The 20,697-nt window shown below is 47.1% G+C and overlaps 1 protein-coding gene across 1 annotated transcript in view; it reads left to right on the top strand.

Moving 5' to 3' along the window:
• ELP3 (elongator acetyltransferase complex subunit 3) overlaps nt 1–20,697 on the top strand; it is a 731,849-nt gene that overhangs the window by 22,409 nt on the left and 688,743 nt on the right. Inside the window, exon 3 of the mRNA XM_078649905.1 lies at nt 11,144–11,282. Coding sequence (XP_078506031.1) covers nt 11,144–11,282 — 139 coding nt within the window. The remainder of the gene's footprint in view (nt 1–11,143; nt 11,283–20,697) is intronic.

A 20,697-nucleotide genomic window follows, 5' to 3' on the forward strand; every position in this document is an offset into this window, starting at 1 on the left:
TTAGCTATGCCTATTTACCTATTTTCATTGAGTTTGTTTCAGGACATATTGTCTAGTATATGTGATAAATACCTATATCTGCACTTGTGTCTATTAATTATTTTTTTTTAAACAGATTTTTATTTGTCTGATCTCACATAAAATGCATAGCCCCGAGAACCGGGTTCTTCTGCCAACATCAATAGAGTAAGCATATCATTTGCAGACATTACAGAACAAACTAACCCCCCCCCCACTCCACCTCCCCCCCAGTGCGCTGCTGCTAACAGAGAAATAAGAAATACGAGTAAAGAAAACGTGAAAAGTTGAAGACACGTCACAGCATTACTAAATGTCCCAATGTCACGGCGACGGGAGAGCCGTCACATCAGGCGAAGGGTCCAAGTCCAGCCCTCGGTACTCAGCCCATCTCTTCCAGATTTTGAAATGTTTGCCTGGGCACCCTCTGGCCAAAAATATAAGTTGCTCAAGTCCCATGCAAAAGTCCATGCCGCTTTTCCAGGTGGCCAGGGGCGGGGCATGCGGGGCCTTCCAGGCCCTGGCAATGTCCCTCTTAGCCAGGACAAGGCCCAGAAGCAGCAAATGTCGTTTGTACCTATTGCCCCTTATGCCCTCCATAACATTCAGCAACGCCAACCTAGGGTCTCGTGGAAGCACCCAGGCCAGCACCTCAGACAGGTATCGAAAGACTCCCTCCCAAAACCTCTGTAGTGCGGAGCACCCCCACACAGTATGAAGGAGTGTGCCCGCGTCCGAGCCACAGCGGAGACAATCGGGGGACCCCACCATACCCGCCCTCCATAAGCGCTGTCTAGTAAAGTACGCGCGATGCAGGTATTTAAATTGGATTAAGCGCAAGCGGGTGGAGATCGCTGCTAACCGTGGACTTGCCAGAGCCTCATTCCAGTCCTCTTCCTCCAAATCCCCGAGATCCTCTTCCCACGCAGCCTTGAGTTTGTGTAGATCGGAGGAGCAGTGGTGCACCAGGGTCTGATAGGTACGGGATAGTTTCTTATCAGGTAGGTCCCCCATAAACAATTTAGCCTCCAGCGGACTAAAGTCAGGGAGCTGCTCAAGGTCGGCTAAGTAGGGCGTCAAGGCATGCCGAAATTGTAGATATTTAAAAAATTCAGATCGGGGCATCTCAAATTCGTTCTGCAAGTCCTGGAAGGATTTAAGGGTACACCCTGTCATCACATCGCCCAACGTGGAGATGCCTATAGCATCCCAGCCCCGGAAACCCAATAGCGCAGCCAGTTGGGGCAGACGACCATTTGATCAGAGGGGGGTTTCCTGAGTGCGCACATTCCACCACCCCATTCTACGCAGCGCTTTCCGCCAAACGCAAAAAACCACTTGCGTGACCGAAGGAAGACACCGCCGGAGCGTAGCCGAATACAGCAACGTGTGGACAGTCGCCAAACCCATGAGGAACCGCTCCACCGCATAGGCCGGGCCACCCCGGTCACTATACCACCAGTCATTCAAGCCCAGCAGGTGGGCCGCCTGATAATACGAGAGCACGTCCGATGTGGCCAGGCCCCCAGTATATGTTGAGCGGAAGCATGTCCGCAGCGCTACACGAGCAATCCCCCCCCCTCCCACATAAAGCCACTCAGTACCGAGTTGACTTGTCGGAACCAGCTGGGCGGGATCTGATGGGGATGATTTTGTAGTTGGTACACAAGGCGGGGAAGTGCAACCATCTTGAAAATGGCCGATCTGCCATATATAGACAATGGCAAACGGGACCACACCTTGATATCCTCGCGCGCACAAGTCCAAACCGGGGTGAGGTTACGCTCGCGGGAAACTGCGGCGTCTTCTGATAAATACACCCCCAGATACTTCATACCGCCCGACGCCTTCTGGAGGTCCGATGCCCAAGCCCCGACCCGTCCCTGACCCCGAGTATCCACAACGTCGACTTAGTAGGGTTTATACATAAACCGGAGGTGTCGCCAAAAATCTGCAGAATACGCAGTAGCTGCGGCCCCGAGCGGTCCAAATCTGTAAGAAAAAACAAAACATCATCAGCGTATAACGCTATTTTATCCACCAAATCCGCTGACCACCGAAAGCCTGTAGTTGGGCATCAATGCGCACCCTTGCCGCGAGGGGCTCCATGGCGAGCGCGAATAGGCAGGGGGACAGGGGGCAACCCTGCCGTGTTCCCCTCCGAACCGAAAAAGAACGAGAGACCGCACCTCCGACTCGCACGGAGGCCGTAAGATCGATGTACAACAGCTGTACTTATGCCAAGAAGTGGGGGCCAAGATTGAGGCGTCGCAGCAGAGCAAATAAGTACACCCAGCTCAAAGAATCAAAGGCGCGATCCGTATCGGCCAAAAAGAGCGCCGCCTGCTCCCCCAGCCCCTTCCAAGCGGAGATCGCGACATGAGCGCGCCTGATATTTTGGCGGGTGGCTCTGCGAGGCATGAAGCCGGCCTGATCAGGATGGACCAGGTCAGCTATGTGCGGTTTGAGCCTATTAGCCAGAACCTTGGTTAGGACCTTATCCTCAGTATTCAGTAACGATGTCGGGCTGTAGGACGCGTGGTTTTCAGGGGGTCTGCCCGGCTTCAAAAAGACCACGGCCTCGGCATGCCTCCAGTCAGGTGGAAGCACCCCTCCCTCGCGCGCCTCCTTCATCACCGGCCGGAGTCGCGGACCCAGCTGCACATAAAACCGACGAAACAATTCGGCGGGGAAGCCATTGGGACCCGGCGCCTTACCGGGGTTCAGCTCACCCAGTACCAATCTCATCATCCGATAACGGTTTATCCAATAAATCCCGAACTTCATCTGAGACAGCCCGCGGGGGGAAGGTCATCAATAAATTTCTGGACCATTTCAACCGGCAAGCACTCCCGGGGTGCGTAGAGGCCCTCGTAATAAACAGCGAAGCTCTCCGCGATAGCCTTAGGTTCAAGTATAGGTACCCCACCAGGGCACGTAAGTTGGGGCAGCGGTTGGGAATGAAAGGTGCCCTGACAGAGGCGGTGCAACATTTTGCAGGATTTGTCCCCCCACTGGTACACCCGACTACGAGTGGCCAGCCAAGCCTGTTGCGCTTCCTCCAGAAGAACGGCTATGTACTTTTGCTGAGCAAGTATCAGCTGACGTCTGATGGGACCTCCATCCACCCCCCGACTCCTACGCTCTAAATCCTCAAGCGCAGCTTCACGCCGCACTAAGTCTCTCTTTCGCTCCGTACGGGCCGCTGCGCACCAGGAAATATCTACACCCCGCAAAGTGGGTTTTAGGGCCTCCCAGAGAGTGGTAGGGGAGGTCACGGAACCAACATTGGACCGCAGGTAGTGATCTAGTTCTTTGGCCATGTGCTCCCGGTAAGCATTCTGCGTCAAGTGCTAGGTAGACATAGGCCAGCGAAACGGCTGCCTGGCTGGGCCCACGAGGAATGTGAGGGCTACCGGGGAATGGTCGGACAAGGCTCTCGGTAAAATGGCCGCCGAGTGTATCCTATGGGCCAGCCCCCTCGGTACAAAGATGCAATCCAATCGAGAAAAGGATTCATGGACTGCTGAGAAGAATGAGTAGTCCCTACGTGAACCATGGCGATACCTCCACGCATCAATCCAGACCAGTCACCAGAGCATGGAGTTTGGTGGTGGTGACCTCCCCCTGCGACCGCTCCCACTCGCCACCTATCACTACTCAGGTGCATAACATCGTTCCAATCTCCCCCAACTATAGACAGGGCATCCGGTATGGCATCCCAAAGAGCCGTGAGTCTCTCTACAAGAGGCCGCTGCAGAGGGGGCGGGGCATATACGCTGCCCAGGGTCACCCTGTCCCCCCCCCTACCCTGCACAAAGACATATCGACCCTGTGGGTCAGTCCAGAGTGTATCATGCACATAGGAGATCCTACGATGTACAAGTATAGCAACCCCCCTAGACCCCCTCACAAAGCTTGAGTGGAACACCTGTGTGTACCCAAATCGATGGAGACATGGTACCTTAGTGCCTAGCAGATGCGTTTCCTGCAAGAACAAGACATCCACCCCCGCCCTCTTAGCATATCAGAAAACCGCACCCCTCTTCATCTTGTCCGACACCCCCCGCACATTCCAGCTCAAAACACGCAAAGATCCGGAACTCACCGGCCTACCGTCCCCCGCGGCAGACATAGGGTCAAATATGGACATAGAGAAAACGTGTCGTGATGACTCAGCTCCTCAACAGCATCGGAAACACAGAGCAGCATAACATGCGCAAACAATCCCCCCAACTCTAACCCAGAATAGCAACCCCCCCTCCACCTCCCCACCCTGCACCTCCCAAACATGGAAGCACCTGTCGCGGTTGGAGCGCAGCCCGATCCCCAACGGGGGAACACGAACCCCTCCTCCCAATGGATCCCCGAGCAACAACCCATCAACAGGGTTCTCACTCCCACCCACCCAAACCAACTGGGGCAGGCTCCAGCCCCGATTACTTAAGCACCTGAGGGTCTATTGTTGCAGTGCACACAGTTCAGGACGGGCGTCTCACACATCAGGGAGCGTCCTGGTGTCGTTGCTCCAGAGGCAGATCCCCCTGGCGGGACGCGGAGCCAGAGCGCGAACCACGGCCAGACGTCGAGCCCTTGCGCCGACGCCGCTGACTCCGCAGGCCCTGACGGGCCTTCCCACTGGAGGAGGAATCCAATTCACCACCTGGAGCCGTGGTGACGCGAAGTTTCACAGTTTCGTCAGTCCACTGGAAGACCTCCTCGGGGGAATCGAAGAACAGCGTGCGGGACTGGTAGATGACCCGCAATCGTGATGGGTAGAGCAGAGCATATTGGATGTTAAGGCCCCGGAGACGTCCTTAGCATCAAGGAAGGACTGGCATTGCTGTTGCACCAGCCGCGTGTAGTCCTGGGAGATCAGTATGGTGGCATTGTTGTATGTGAGGGGGGCCCTTGACTAAGCATGTCGCAGGATGGCGACGCGATCAGCATAGTTCAAAAAGTTCGCAATGAATGGGCGCGGGCGTGTCCCGGTAGGGGGTTTCTGCATGAGGGCCCTATGAGCCCGTTCCACAACGAAGCAGCTGGATAAAGCATCCGAGGGTAGCCAGCCCTCCAACCACTGAGCCAGAAAGCGCTCTGCGTTGTTGCCCTCACATTCCTCCGGAAAACCAACAAAATGGAGGTTATTCCGTCGTGCACGCCCTTCCGCATCTTCAACCCGCATGGCGAGGCCCTTCTGAATCTTTTCCATGGCGGCAACCTTTTTCTTGAGCACAGAAACGTCGTCCTCAATTTCGGAGACGCGAGTCTCCGTGCCGGTGATTCTTTCAACAGCTTTCCGTAGATCTTGGCGGAGCAACATAACATCAGGCCCAATGGCCCCAATCTTGGCGTCAAGCATGTCCCATGATTGCGTAATGGCCGCCATTAACGCTGCATTATCGGGCACCGCGATGTGCGGCCCTCCACCTCCTGCCGCTTGGCCCGCCTCTGTAAATTTATCAAGGATCCCCTGCTTAGTATGTCCACCACCTGCTGCACCCGCGTCATGGTGCCCGTAGTTGAAATGCGTGGGACGGAGCACCTCACAGCGACACCCTTTAGTGCCCACACACCGGAGATCCGAGGGGCCAATCTGGAAGGCCAAAGGCCCGGTCACCACTTCAGACAGGGGACCCCACCACCGTCAGCGAGCTGTGGCCCGAACCGACCACTGATGCACACCCTCAGGGGTCCCCTTCGCTCACAAATAGCCACTCCAAAGCACTGCGGCCAGCACACCCCCAGACACCACAGCCTCATGAGGCTGCCGAGCACCCCGCTACAGGGTCACCACCACTCCACCAGGCAGGATATATGGAAGAGAGGGGGGGAATCGAGCGGGCGCCTCAACCCCCTAGCCCCTCTGCGACCAACTCACCACTGCCGGCCGGGTCAGCACCAGGAGTCCGCGGCCACGAAGCAACAGCCAGCCGCCATTACACGCCACATAGGATCTCCCAAAGGCGGAACACGTAGTCCGGCGAGGCACTCCAGAGTTCACGGGGGGGGAGGGAGTAATCCCGCGCCGTCCCCACTGAACTGCCGCAATCCTCCACTCTGTGCCCGTGAAGCTGCAGCTCGCTGCCCGGGAGACCAGAGTCCCCACCAGGCCAAAGTCACCGGATCCTTGAGCCAGCCGCACTGCTCACAGCGGCGGGCCGACTCGGCAAGATGGCCGCCGTCCTTCATAGGGCCGGCCGCCTCCCCGACCCCACACGACCGGCGCATGCAGTCCGGTACGCTGCAGAAGGCCCGGCAAGACCGCCAGCCGCCTCACGTTCCTGCGGTCAGGGCCCTCCCGTGGCCAGGGGGGACAGGGGGGGTATAGCTCCGCGGCCCACGGGGCACCAACACTCCGCCGCTGGCGCGATGATCACTTCCCCTGCAGGGCGCAACACCGCAGGTCCCGGCTTCAGCCTCCCGGGAGAGCATTAGGCCCCGCCTCCGCCGCAGATCGCCGTGCAGCGCCCCAGCAGCCCCGGCAGACAACCGGGGGTCACCCTCGAACAGCAATGAGGCTCCGGAGAGCAGCTAGTCGAAGAAGCGGGCTCAGGTAAGGATAAATGTCAGGATGATTACGGGGCTGGCCGGAGCGAACCTAAAACGCTGCCGCCATTGCTGCTGGCCAAGCCACGCCCCCGTATCTATTAATTTTAATGCATTCAGTTTTATAGTTGTGTGATCTTTAGTGAAAAATACAAAAATGTAATTAAGACATTTGCCCGTAATACAGTGCAGTTCACAATGATGGAGCAGATGTATGAAGAGTTTTAGAGTTAACAAAACCTATGAATCTGTAAATCTAAGGGTTTGCAAAGGCTAAACCCCTTTTTCTTCTACACTAAACACTTACAGAAATTCACACAACTTTTTCTGAATACTTAAGCATGTTTAGAAATGGATACTGAGTTGGTATTAGTAAGGGAAAAGTCATGTTTTGAGTTTCCCTTCCAAATACCGATTCAGATCCTATGTATCACTGATTTGTAAATGTAATCCGGTTCCAAAACATTGAAAAATTATCGCCTCATAAGTTGTGGTAGTAACCCGTTCGCACAGTAAATGGATACTACCCCTATGTAAATACTAAAAAAGTAATTTTGTTTGGTAGTAGGCAGTGATCCATGGGACCACTAATACGTCTATATTGCTAATGGGATATGTGCATGGAGTCAGCCTGGAATTGTTGCCTTTAATCACCAGTTTTTTTTTTTACTTTTACTGTCAGTGAATCTCACTACCTGAAACTCACTTACAGTAATTCAATTTGTAAGTGGATTGAGCTTCTTTAATACTAGTGCCCAGTACAGGAGGGTAGGGGGCACTGTGATGGTTACACATAAAATGTGTGCACACTGGTACGGCTGCGCCTAAGAGACTACCGACCTGCACAGCTGGTAGCTGCACAAAGGTAACATGCATGTGGCAGTTTTAAACTGCAAATTTGTGCTGTCAAAATAACCCCTTTTGCGAGGTCTAAACCTTCCTTGTAAATATTAAGTCACTCTTAAGGAGGCCTTTTTGCCCATAGAGGCAGGGTGCATGGTATTCAAAAGTAGGACATGTAAATGTTAATGTTTAATGTGTCCTACAGTGAAATATTGCAAAAGCTGTTTGCACTGCAGCAAAACTGGCTGCTTGTTATGTGTATTAAATGTCAAATTAGGACTGGTAGCAGCTAGAGAAAGAAATCAGGGACCTATTTAGATAGTTATCCAAAATCCAATACAATGGTAAAATCGAATTTTGCCTATTAAGTAAAAGGTACTTTAAAAAAAAGTTACAACTTTCCTTCCACAAGCCTCTAGAGGCATTTCTTAAGTATTCAACTTCCACTTAACTGCTGAAGGCTCCCTTGTGGCGAGATATAGTTTCTCCCAGAGGACAAAGGGCTTAGGTGTGGGGAGGGTATGGCCTTCCCTTGATAGGACTGCCTGAGGGCTGTGCCCAAGGACTAGGTACACTTCAAAGAGGCCTTTCGTGTCACAAGTAGATGAACCTGATACCAGTCCTGCCCCCGTCCTTTATCTTTTTACCCAATTTGGCACCAAAATAAGTGGGAGGAACAATGAGCTGCTCCAGAATTGGTTTAGAGTGACCACAGAGGAGGGGCTGCTAATTACCACTGGGTGGGCACAGGAGCTCTGCAGAGGAGAAAAATGGTTCTGTCATATTGGATTGTCCCAGAATGCGCTGCAGGAGCGATGGTAGAGGGGTGGATGGATGAAGTGGTATTTTAGGATTGGTTGGGGTGCCTGGCATCTAGAACTATCCACTAACACTTATAAAACCCTGCACAAGGTAGAGACTGTGGAGCAAGATCATGGACCTGGATGGCAACACTACAGAGTAATGGACGACTGGAATGAGAAGCCACCTGATGCCCTTCTAAGATGTTTGTCTACAGATGACCCCCAAGACTAGATGGTTCACTTCAGCACGAGTGATGTGGGCCAATGTATGGCCCCTGAGAACCAGTTGAAGAAAGATCTGCACTCCCCTGCTACCCAAAGTGCCTTACAAGACAGCCAGGAGGCTATGGAGTTTGGGGCCATTAGCATGAATGTGGTCTGCCGGTTGGTAGCAGAAGGTATATGCAATAGGCACCCACCAGCAGGAGAGGAACATCAACAGCTAGGAGAGGAGAAGACTGGCACAGGGGGGGCAATAAAACCAGCTCCCTGCAAAGTGAAAATGCTCCTCAACCAATCAATCAATCAGGTATTTGTAAAGCGTGACTATTCACCCGTCAGGGTCTCAAGACGCTTCATGAGTGGTTAGGGGGGGGAGGGGGCAACTGGTCATTCTGGGTGTGGAGGATCATTCTTGAATTGGGTCAGCGACTCAGATTGCCTGAGGTGGAGGGGCAGGGGCAAAGTGTTCCGGGTCATGGCTGTGAGGTAGTGGAAGGAACTGGTGCTCGCCATCAGAAATAAACTAGCTAAAGATCTTAATCAGCCCAACAGGGCCACAGTTCTGCACCTTTAGGATTTGCCCATTTTATCATGCCCATAAAAAGAAATTAGTGCCAGGCGCTCATTCAAGTTCTACACCTGAGATGGGTGAAGGTCTTTGGGCTGGCACATCTAAAGGTAATTAATTTATTGGTGGAAGTAGGTGTGTGTGGGGTCGCATCTAAACCGCTCATTTCCTCCATGGGACCCATCTCCAGTGTGGGGGTCAATGAAACAAAACCAGCGCATGAACTATGGGGACCCGGGACCCCTTTCCAGAGGCCCAGAAAACCACAGGGCCTCTGCTTTACACCCATCCTGCTTATTTGCCACATACCAGGAAGAATTATTACTTCTGCTCCTATCCGCTAGGAACAGAGATGAAGGGAGCAATATTTACCAGAGGCAGGCCCCTGCCGAGTTTAGGGAGCCTGGGGATCTTCGGAAGTGTTGGGGCTCTCCCTCACAGGCCCGAACGAAATGCGAAGTTTGCGGGCCCTCCCAAAAACTGTAATGTGGTGCAAGGCTGCATATAAGATATGCATGGATTTCTGGCCTGGACATCCCCCATAGTGTTAAGAGGGGGATTATTTGCATACCTCTCTTCTTTTGGTGCCCAAGGAGGGGCAGTGGCACCAACAACAGTTTTGCAACATGTTGTGGGGGATTGCAGAAGGTGCAGCAGCCCCTCCCTAAAGTGGTTATAAAACTTACCCCAAGTTTCATGGGGTTTAAAAAAAGACGCATGAGAGTTTAACATTGGAGTTAAAGCTCTCCAGAGCTTGAGCTTCTACTTAGAACTCGGGAGCACAGAGGTCCCTTGTGATTGGTTCTATTGTTGCATTGTGTAGTCTGATAATTGCAAACGAAAGACTCTAGCACATGCTTAATGTTGTTCTTACTGTTTTATTTATTTGATACCCTTGTCAATGCCAATAGGTCTGCCCTATGTACAATGTTAACCCTTGTATATTATGATGTTGCATTTGGCATAGGTAGTTTGATAATGGGATTCTTGACCCACTGGGGGTGAAATGTGATGTAAGGTTGTCACTAAAGGTATTGTCATCTAACTAAAGTACATATTTGTAAATTGATGCAAACTATTTAGTAGTGGGTTTAATAAGTCATTTTCCAAAGAAAAAGCATTGACTGGACAATCGTTTATTGAGTGTTGTTGCGAAAGGAGAGTACTAACCCATAATACCTCCCCTGAAAAGGCCTGGGACTGTTCTACTTTGCTACCATGAGAGAGTCAAGTGCTACAATGGAGTACTTGGTTCCCAGTTAGGAGCCAGTTGTGGACCGATTACTTGGGCCAGACTCAAATCCCGCACATCTACTAACCTTATTTGCTACAGTCTCAAACAAACATTTCTAAAAAAGTAAAATAGTTTTTTTAATGCAATGCCAGTGGAAACTTAGCTACATAAAAAAAAGTGTTACTTTATTTATAGGCAATCACAGACATTGTGGCCTGCTGACCCTAGCAGAGGATCACACCTGTGATGGCCATCAGTCGTAGTGAGTAGCAATTTGTGACTTGCCTTATGAATATAAATGAGGTAGCTCAGATTGGGACTCACTTCGAATCCTTGTTTTCTGAACTGACTTATTCATGCATAGGTCAGTTTGGAAAATAAATTAGTGATTGCAAAAAGTTACTGTGCAAATTGTGACTACTTCCTGCCACCACATCTTAATACATTTGGTGTCAAATTCTGTACAACTGACAAAGTTGGATTTGCCACACTCGCAAGCCTGGAATCTCTTGTATGGTGATGATGTTTAGTGGCTAGGGTATTGACTTTGGCACCAAAAGACTCACCCACATTGTCTGACAATGGGTATTTCAATTTATCTTATGGTGCTTCATTTCCATTGGGTGCCAACATTGGGAGCATTTACAAACTTCCTAAATGCTAATATAAAGTGCTTTATCAATAACACCACATTTACATTCATCAATTCTACCTCAAAGAAATATACACCCTAATTTGTACTGATCTTTAGATCTTAAACATTTTCAGTCTACTTGAACTATATCAGATGTCTGAGGAATGTCATTGGTAGTGTAGCAGTAAAATTGTTTTTTATGTTCATAGTAAGCAAAAGAATTTCATGGTGTGCAAAGGTGGTGTAAGAGTAATGAGTGCTTTTAATTTTAGGTTGAAAACCAAGACCTCTGCCAAGTATGGACTTTCGTCTCAGCCTCGACTGGTGGATATCATTGCTGCTGTGCCTGCTCAGCACCGGAAAGTCCTTGTACCCAAGTTGAAGGCCAAACCCATCAGAACTGCCAGTGGGGTAAGTCATGTGAAGAAACTTTGGTGTCCGATCTTGACATCTGCATTATGAGTGAGAAGGTCACTTTCATTTAGTGGACGATGTAATGAAAATCAGCCCTACACAAATGATTTTTGATAATGGTGAGGTGGTCTAGAACATGTGCATGATAAATGTTTACTATGTTTTATATGACCATGACATTTCACCTTTGGATAAGTAGGTGTTCCATTCCCATCTTGCATTTATGTTTTTTATTTTCTTTGTTCTTTTTCTTTGTATGTCCTTTCTTTGTGTAACCTGTTTTAATTGCAATACACAGATCTGCACTTTTGACTGCTTTTGTGGCACATTTTGGAATTCATGAAGTTGATTATTAAGCCTTTTGAATAGCAACTTCTTTTGATCTTTATTGTTCTGCTCATAATTTGTAAAGTCTGTTGGCTCGGGAGTTAATTTTTATGTTGATCAGACCCAGTGATTCATGATTAGTTATAGAAGAGTAGTGAATCTTAGATGTCTGTATCAACTCATGAAAAATGTATTGTAAAATTCACATTGTCTTCTGATTCCCAAACAATATTGTGGTTGATGTTTCTATATATGTGTGTTATATTTATATAGTGTGAATTTAGCCAAAAGTGAGCTGTTCAGGGTCAAAGACACAGTGAGTGTGTGATTTCCAAAGAGCTCAACCCTGCCACCTTTGAAACTTGATATGGCACTTAGAAAAATCTCCTGGAAAGCCGAGTATAGGCCTTCGTTCTATTGGCATAGACTCTAGACTTCGACTGCATTGGGAGTTTATAGGGAACCCCTAAGGGATCTCTTGGCCTTCCCTGGTGCCCATAAAATACCATGGCTAACGCATGCTAGAATTACACAAAGGAAGATGTGTTTGTAGAAACTTTGATCAAAGCCAAAGGAATCTAATTCAATCTAAAAAATAAGAACATTACATCGGATTTACTGGGAGTACATATCTTTAGAAACCATTCGAAGAAGTAGAGGCATCCTAACTACAGAATTTGCCAACTTGAAATTGCTCCCTTGTGTTTGAAAAGACGATTGATGAAATCCCGCCCCCTTTGGCTTGGAAATTTTAATTCCAATTCAAGTACCAGTCTCTCCCCACCAGAGCCTTCTGTACTAAGTGGGTTAATGTACAATATGTGGGTGATGAGTGTACAGCGGGGCAATTGGAGACCATACCCCCTATTTTATTATTTTACCCTGGTTATTTTCAACCAGAGAAAAATATGGATACTGCCGATGTGCAGACACCTAGTCACTAAGAGGCACCGGGAGGCATTTTGGATTTTAAGGACCGACAGTTCCAGGTTGGTGGTATTCGCTGTTGCAAGATTCCTTACAACTGCCTAGGCCTGTTGTTCAAAGTGTATCTGAGCAAGCAAATAGGAACTTACATGATGATATTTATTTGGGAAAGCTTGGATGAGCCCTTCTCACCTTTGTATTTAACACCACCCCAACCCCCTGTAGACCGCTTATTGTGCAATTTAACTACTTATTGTCACCCATGATTTTGTGACTGTATTTTTATCGCCGCCTTTTAGCTGTTTATAGCTGTGTTTTAACCCAATGTAATTGTAACCTTGTAATATGATTAATGAAGAGTCCAAATGAAAAATTGCACCTTGTCGCTTAGTGTTCCACTGCCATTTGCACATCCCTTTTGGACTGCAAAATATCTAAAAATCGGGGTCTATACATAGGCTATTATAAGAACGTACACATTATTTGAACATTTGCACAGGCCTGCATATAGTTGACCTGAGGGCAAGTAGGATGCTCTGCATGCATCAAATCCCGTTCCGTAGTGCACTGCTCCTTACAGATTGGTGGCCTGCTAAGTCATTAGGTACAATGACCTGCTGGTTTTACACAACATCAGTACAGGCATTGAAAAACCATAAAGACCCTATTGTTCAATAGAATTGGGGGATCAGCATTGTCTTGTATGAAATTATTTGGACCCAAACTTATAATGTTTGCATTTTTGAAACTTTCGATTTGTATGGCACTTACGGATAGTGATTGGTTGGTTTTTATTATGTTTTTATTTGTACTTTTATGATCCATTGTGATTAACATAAAGTTTTATGATGATGATTTGAGGGGTGGTTGGTTTCTAAGAGTGAAATTGACTATTACTACATCATGATGCTGTTTTCTTTATAAAGGTGTGACTTTCCTAAATAAGAGAAGGGTTGGGAAAGTTCTACTTGCTAAGACTGTCATTCCAGAAACTAGATACTCAGAAAGAGGTCTATTGCCATTGGCTTTTCTTGATATTTGTACTGCTTCTTCTTCAGTGTTATTGTTTCCTGGGTGCAGGGCTTCCAAGAGTATCCTGAAATGGCACATTTGTCAGCGACATAAGCAGGGATATCAGTCACCATGGCTTTGTAGATGATCCAGCTGGTTTTGAGGATTGTGGAGCCTGATAAGAGGAGCCAGTGAAGTTCCATTAAGTTGGAGGTGATGTAGTCCTATTTCTTGAGCCCCTGCTGAGGTGTGCTATCTCTTTTGGGGTTAGGTGCTGGACAAGTCAAGTGTATCGGTAGATGGAAATCAGACTGTTACAGACGTTGTATGTGCCTGTATCTCATGTAAAGGGGCCTGAGTCCCTAAGTTTCTTCTTGTGTGTTATCTTATTTTGTCGTTTTCCTTCCCTAATTCTCGTGTGTGCATCAGGGTCACTTGCACTTTGGACACTCATTCGTGGAGTAGGTGAATCTTTCATGTTTGTGATCTTTGACACACAGCACAGAGTGCCGACTCAGGGGTGTGGAATTTAATGAAATATGTACTTGTCCTTGGGAAGAGTAGCTTCATAAATCTACATGTCCTGTAACAAAAATCACTTGTCCCTTTGGTGCCATGTAGTGCGCCGTCAAATAATGGCTGCAATCTCTTTATAGAAGAGCTCTGATAATAGCCTTTCTGGTTATGTCAGGCTAATACTATAGAAGGATTTGAATTTTGGAGTTTTTCACCAGTTCTTCTCTAATCTTTTCCCATACTGAGAAAGGTCGGCAATTTACCCCTGACAATGGCAGAAGTAAAGTTTCTTCCTGAGCTGGGAAGAATGTGGTTGGAGAAAAAGTGAACTTGTAAAAACTCAACAGATTTCCGCTGGGGCATATTCATATTCATATTTGCTCATGCTAAGATGCAATTCACAAATATTTTCTAGGACTACAGTTTCCTGGCCTATTTAAGGAAATTCATGTGAATTCATGAAAAAACATATATCTGCATTAATACAAGGACATATTTCATGGGTGCACTTTTAACATTTGAGCCCCTAATTAAATCTGAGTTAACCAAGACCTTTTGTTTTTATTAAAATGCTATGTCTTCCTATCTGTGAGCTGGTTTCATTGTGTGTCACAGCATTCTGCTCTTTTACAAAGTAGTTTTGTTCAGTGCCAGGAATTTGTATGGCAATGTGGCCTTTATGAGACCAAATACTAGTGGTCTAATAAGAACGCGCTGGCATACAGTACCACGCCTACCTGATAATCCAAAGGTAGAGAAAGGAGCATAGTGTAGGCCAAGTGAGTAACCAGAAAATTAAAATACCCCCCACGTTGATCCAAAGTTCTTATGACACCAAGCAAGCGAAAAAAGTCATTGAATTCCTCGCCAGAATAGCTCTCTTGTCTCTTCCATCTAAGCATCAATCCATTTATCCTTTCACCCACTGATATCTAGAATTTCACCTTCACATTGGCACCCATTCATTCTTTTATCCATTATCCTTTCACCAATCTGTTCGTCCATCTGTTCATCCGTCAGTCCATCCGCTCATCCATATCCAAACCTACCCATCCATCTCCAAACCTATCCATTTCAACCATCCATCCATCCTTTCTCTCATCCATACACCCTCCCTTTCACTCATCTATCCACCCTCCCTTTCACTCATCCTTCCACCCACCCTTCGACCCATCCATCAATCCATCCTTCCACTCATTCACCCATTTATCCTATACACTCATCCATCCTTTCGCTCTCTAATCCTTACACCCTGTAACCCATCCACTCATTCTCCCTTTCCTTCATTATAACATCCTTTGTCCATTCACCATCCCCGTCACTCAACCATCCTGGTCACTCATTCATCCATCCATCCATCCATCCATCTAGCCAGCCACACTTCCACTCACTCACTCATCCTTTCACCCACACATCCATTCATCCTTTCACATTAATTACGAATCTTTGTCTGCCGAGTTGCAGACAGAAGAGGCCCACCTCTACTGTAGCTGCTAAAGCGGGGCGTTCACGAAGCTCCTGTTCAAACCTTTCCTGCCATCTCCAAACCTATCGATCTGACTGATCCGTCCCGCCTTCCTTTCACTCATCCATCCTTTTGCTCATCCATCCTTTTGCTCATCCATCCATCCTTTCACCCCACACATCCTCCTTTTCATTCCTATTCACCCACCCTTTCACTCATCCCTCCATCCATCCTTTCACTCATCCATTCATCCACCCCATCCATCCTCCTTTTCACTCATCTATCCACCTACCCTTTCACTTCCTCCATTTATGCTTTTGCTCATCCATCCACCCTTTCACCCGTCCATCTTCCGTTTCACTCATATATCCATCCACCCTTTCACTAATCCCTCCAACCACCTTTACACTCAACTGTCCACCCATCCATCTATCAACCTTTCCACCCAGCCACCCGCCCATCCATCCCCACCCACTCAGCCATCTATTCATCTACTCTCTCACCCATTAATCCACTCTTTCAAAAAGCTGTCCATCCTTTCACTCATCAATCCACTTTCAACCTATCCATCCACTCACCCATCCCTTCATTCACCCTTGCACTTATCCTACCATTCTTTCACACATCCATCCTTACATCCATCCACTCATTCATCCATGCATCTATCCATTCACCCTTTCACTCATTAATTTATGCATCTATCATTCACTCTTGCACGTATTCATCCATGCATCTGTACATCCACCCTTTCACTTATTCATACATCCATCTATCCATTAACCCTTTCACTCACTAATTTATGCATCTATCATCCACTCTCGCACCTATTCATCCATGCATCTGTACATCCTCCCTTTCACTTATTCATACATGCATCTATCCATCCACCCTTTTACTATTCATCCATGCATCTATTCATCCATTATTACACTCACTCTCCCACCCACCCTTTCACATCCATTATGGGCCTTTGACTGCGGACCTTCAGACTGAAGAGGCCCGTCAAAATCTCTACAGCTGCTGTAGTTGCTACAGCAGTCTGTTCACAATGCCCCTGGTGCAGGCACAAAGTGAGATGAGAGGCCTAGTGCAAGGACAAGATTGGGGGTGGCCTTAGGCCTGTATGAAAGCCCATGGGGAAACTAATGAGCTTTAATGTAAGCCCTCTATGAGTAAGATATGAGAGGCCAAGGGGAGCGGGTCAGGGATGTCAGAGAGGGCAGCGGAGGGTGGTGGGGTGGGGTTAGCAGGTTCAGGCACCGGGTGTAACATAAGGTGTACAGAAAACAAAGTGCCAAGGAGGGGGTGCAGTTGAAGATGAGCAGGGATATTGGAGCCCTATGAGGCCCAGGCGTGGAGCAGAGAATACAAGGCAGGGGTCATACAGTTCAAGTCAGAGCAAGGGGCCAAGAGGCACAAAAAGCAGCCTCTTACATGCCATTGCTGCAAGTGTACTGGAGCTGCAGAAGCTCGATGTGTGTCTCATGCTTGAAGAAAATAAAAGGACCAGGGGAGGGCCTGGAGCCACACGACCTTATCAAGCTGGCTCCAACTTTGAGCTCTGCTTTATCATTTTGTTGTTCTGCTCTGGGGAAATTAAAGTGCAGGTCCCAGCTTTTGCTTTGACCCTTTCACTGCCAATAAACTGCTCAGAGCAACTTATTTACTGGCTGTGACCCACAGGGTTGAACAGCTGTGTGTCGTATTACCATAAAACTGTCTACTTGTCCTTTGGACAAAATGCAAATTAAAACCTCTTGCCCTCCTAAGAAATCTAGACGTCTCGGGCATCGGGAGATAGGAATTCCCCACCCCTGCGACTGGAGCATACAGTGCTTTTGGTGTTTGAGGCCTATGAGTTGGACAGCTGATGCACATTGTTGTTAGTAAATGATGACCATATAGTGCACGAGGATACAGCAATCTTTATTGGGGCTGTTCAATAATTTCCTCTATCACCCTCCAACAGTGCCTCTAATCTCTCCATAGCCCCTCACTCACATGTATTTCATTTTTTTATAGCAGCTGTCATACCAGTGTAGGGTGCCGTAGCATTTTACATCGCACACACACATACAGAGATAATGACTTGTATGTGCATAAATCAGTGTAACGAAAATGTTACATCGATTCTAGTAGACATTTTTTAAGATTGCTTTTCCTGGGGTTTGTGCAAACTCAGGATTCAGAACGTAATCCAGTGGTTAGGGTTGACTTTACATATAAGAATGTATTTCTACCCAAACAAACCCTTTTTAGCAAAATTAGGATAATGAAAGACTGGGAAAAAAACATAACCTAGATTACGATTGCAATTTAAGAACTGCACAGTAAGAAAAGGACCTCTGTGACAAGAGCAGTAACCCACTGAGCTATGCACATAAAATTCTGTTCTGTGATCTGCAAAGTACATGCTCTTTACAGCAGGCATATTAAGTCAAAGCTGCCACTAGACAAAAAGACCTCTCTCCAGCAGGCACATTAATCACCAGAGTTATCTTGGCTCTTGTATTGTTGCCTGAAAACTGTTGGATATACAAGGAACGGCCCCCCCATCCATCCAGCCTCTGGGGGGGGGCGGGGGGGGGGGAACGCCCGATGCCTGGTCTGGCCAGTCCGGCCTTGATTTACTCTCTATTCTAGGTCTTCTCCGATCACAGGTTGGATAGACTGGTCAACTTTTTTATGCTGTACTTACTATTCGTGTTTAAATAGATTCCCAGCCGCTTCCAATTTTTTACAAAGTTGATCACCGAATTCTAGAAATCAGTTTTTACCTACCGCAGAGCCCGAGCAACCTTGGCCGATACCCGATGGAGCTGTCCTTTATAGCTATAGAGGAGTTTGGCCCCTTGGCCGTCACCTACCCAGCCGGTCATCTTACATTGTTTTCCTCGTCTCCCCGTTTCGGTCTCCTTCCCTCCCCCTCCCTCTGTGATTCTTTGATTCAAACTGATGTAACTATGCAACCTGTAACTCGCGGATTCAACTGATGTAGATAACAAAACTGTTTGTACCTACCACGGAGCGTGAGCAACCTTGGACGATGTCCGGTGGAGCTGTCCTATACAGCTATAGATGAGTCTGGCACCCTGACCGTCACCTACCCAGCCGGTTATCTGACATTGTTTTCCTCGTCTCCCCGTTTGTGTCTCCTTCCCTCCCCCTCCCTCTGATATTCTTTGATTCAAACTGATGTAACTATGTAACCTGTAACTCGCTGATTGAACTGATATAACTATGTATCCTGTAACTCTCTGATCCTCATGTAAAGCGCTCTGATACTTCCATGTCTAGCCAGCGCTATATAAAACGTTGGATGAAACAATGTGGCCAACTGGGCATACAAGGTTTGGAACCTAAGTATCCGGGTTAAGAAGTCAGAAATATATCCGGTAGAACATATCCTTCCTCTTGTACTTGTCCAACAAGCTTAGGCTTTCCTCCTACTCCGATGTCCTTCACCAAAGGAGACGGGCATTTATCGGAACAAATACCAAACATTTGGAACGGACTTGCTAGAGCCCTCCTTAAAATGTGCCCTTTAACAATGTCCCCTACAGCTTAAAAGCTTACTCATTCGTCAATCTCATGCCTCCGTTTACAACAGTAAGCACGTTCTGGTCACGATGGTATATATTTTTATTGGAGGTTGTTTTGATATGCTTCCTTTTCACAAGTCTGATATCCTTTTCATTGGACAAACACCATGTATATCATAGTAACCAATTCAAATATTGTCCTCCACATGCTTTCCTGTCATGCGTTCTGAGCAGATGAAACATTCTGAAATGGCGCTTATAACTCCAAGTGGTGTCTTTGTATCTGTAGCTACCAAGTGCACAGTTAACCCCAATGCACGTGTATTGTTATGAAGGGACAGATTTTTTGATGCAAAGACGGACATTTTTGCTAATATAACTAGAACAGGGATTGACAAAAGTATAATCCTAGACATTCTCATGCAAGACAGGAACACATGCAGGTAGGAATTAATGAAACAATTTTATAGCAGGGTTTGAAAAATCAACAGATTGCCACTAAACCTAAAGATCAAATGACTACCAGGTTTCCTCTCAACCTTGTTTTCTTAGAGTTGGAGTAAAATATATATTTTAAGTGTCTTTTTTATTATGTCATTATGATTATATTAAGTTTGTTTGACTAATATACCCACTCTGTTTGAACTCTTGGTCATAAGTTCAGATTCTGAGGTGTTCACTCAGTCTTTCATCCTTTCAAGATTGACAACATGTCACCTTTGGGTTGTTATGTAAGTTACATCTTTGGCGTAACTTTACAAGGGGTGCTATCCCACCCATGGGAGACACTGCTGAGCTTGGCTCAATGCACCAGTGATGAAGGTGAAAGGCAATTTATTGTAGCCCTACAAAACATATTCAATGTGCAACTGACCTAGATGTATTGCTTTTGGGTTACCAACAACCCCATAAAGGGATCAGGGGCACCGTGGACACAACAACAAACCTTATTTCGTTATTCACAGTATCACACACACTGTACTTAGAAGAATTAACACTGTTAAGTTTGAAGTATTTATTACTATAGGAGCAATCTGTTTCTAAGTACATCTAAAACAACTACACTTAATATTATAAAAACAGCAATGAGACATGGGACAAGTAACGAAAATAAAATAAACATTTCTGGCATTGTTAAAATGTCATTAAAATGTCATCTAGAACCTAATGCCTACTCTATGCACTATACTATGGCTACATGATAGGCAGAGCACTATGCAGTTTCTTAGGGAGAAGAGACGCCCTGCATGCCTTGTTTTTCTTTTCTTTTTTTTTTTTTTTTTAAAACCTTTATTGTACAGAAAGCGCTCACAGATACGGGCCTACAACCCATCGGGCCGGCCACCACATTGAAAGAAGCATATCAGGCAGTACAGAAGCACCAAGAGGATATCACAGCAATCCATACAAAAAGCAAAGGCAAAAAGCCACTGAGCAAACATCACGAACAGGATGAGAGAAGGTTGATTTTATAATAGAAGAAAGGGTGTCGCAGAATAATGGTAATCCGTAAAGTCCAGAGGGCCGTGGTGGGCCGCGAGCAAGCAGAAGTATCAAACACAGGAAAATTCAAAAAGAACAGTTACATTTTGGTAAAGGCAGAACGTGAGTCCCACAATAATAA

The sequence above is a fragment of the Lissotriton helveticus genome, chromosome 6 (genome assembly GCF_964261635.1).
Source record: "Lissotriton helveticus chromosome 6, aLisHel1.1, whole genome shotgun sequence".
NCBI lineage: Eukaryota > Metazoa > Chordata > Amphibia > Caudata > Salamandridae > Lissotriton > Lissotriton helveticus.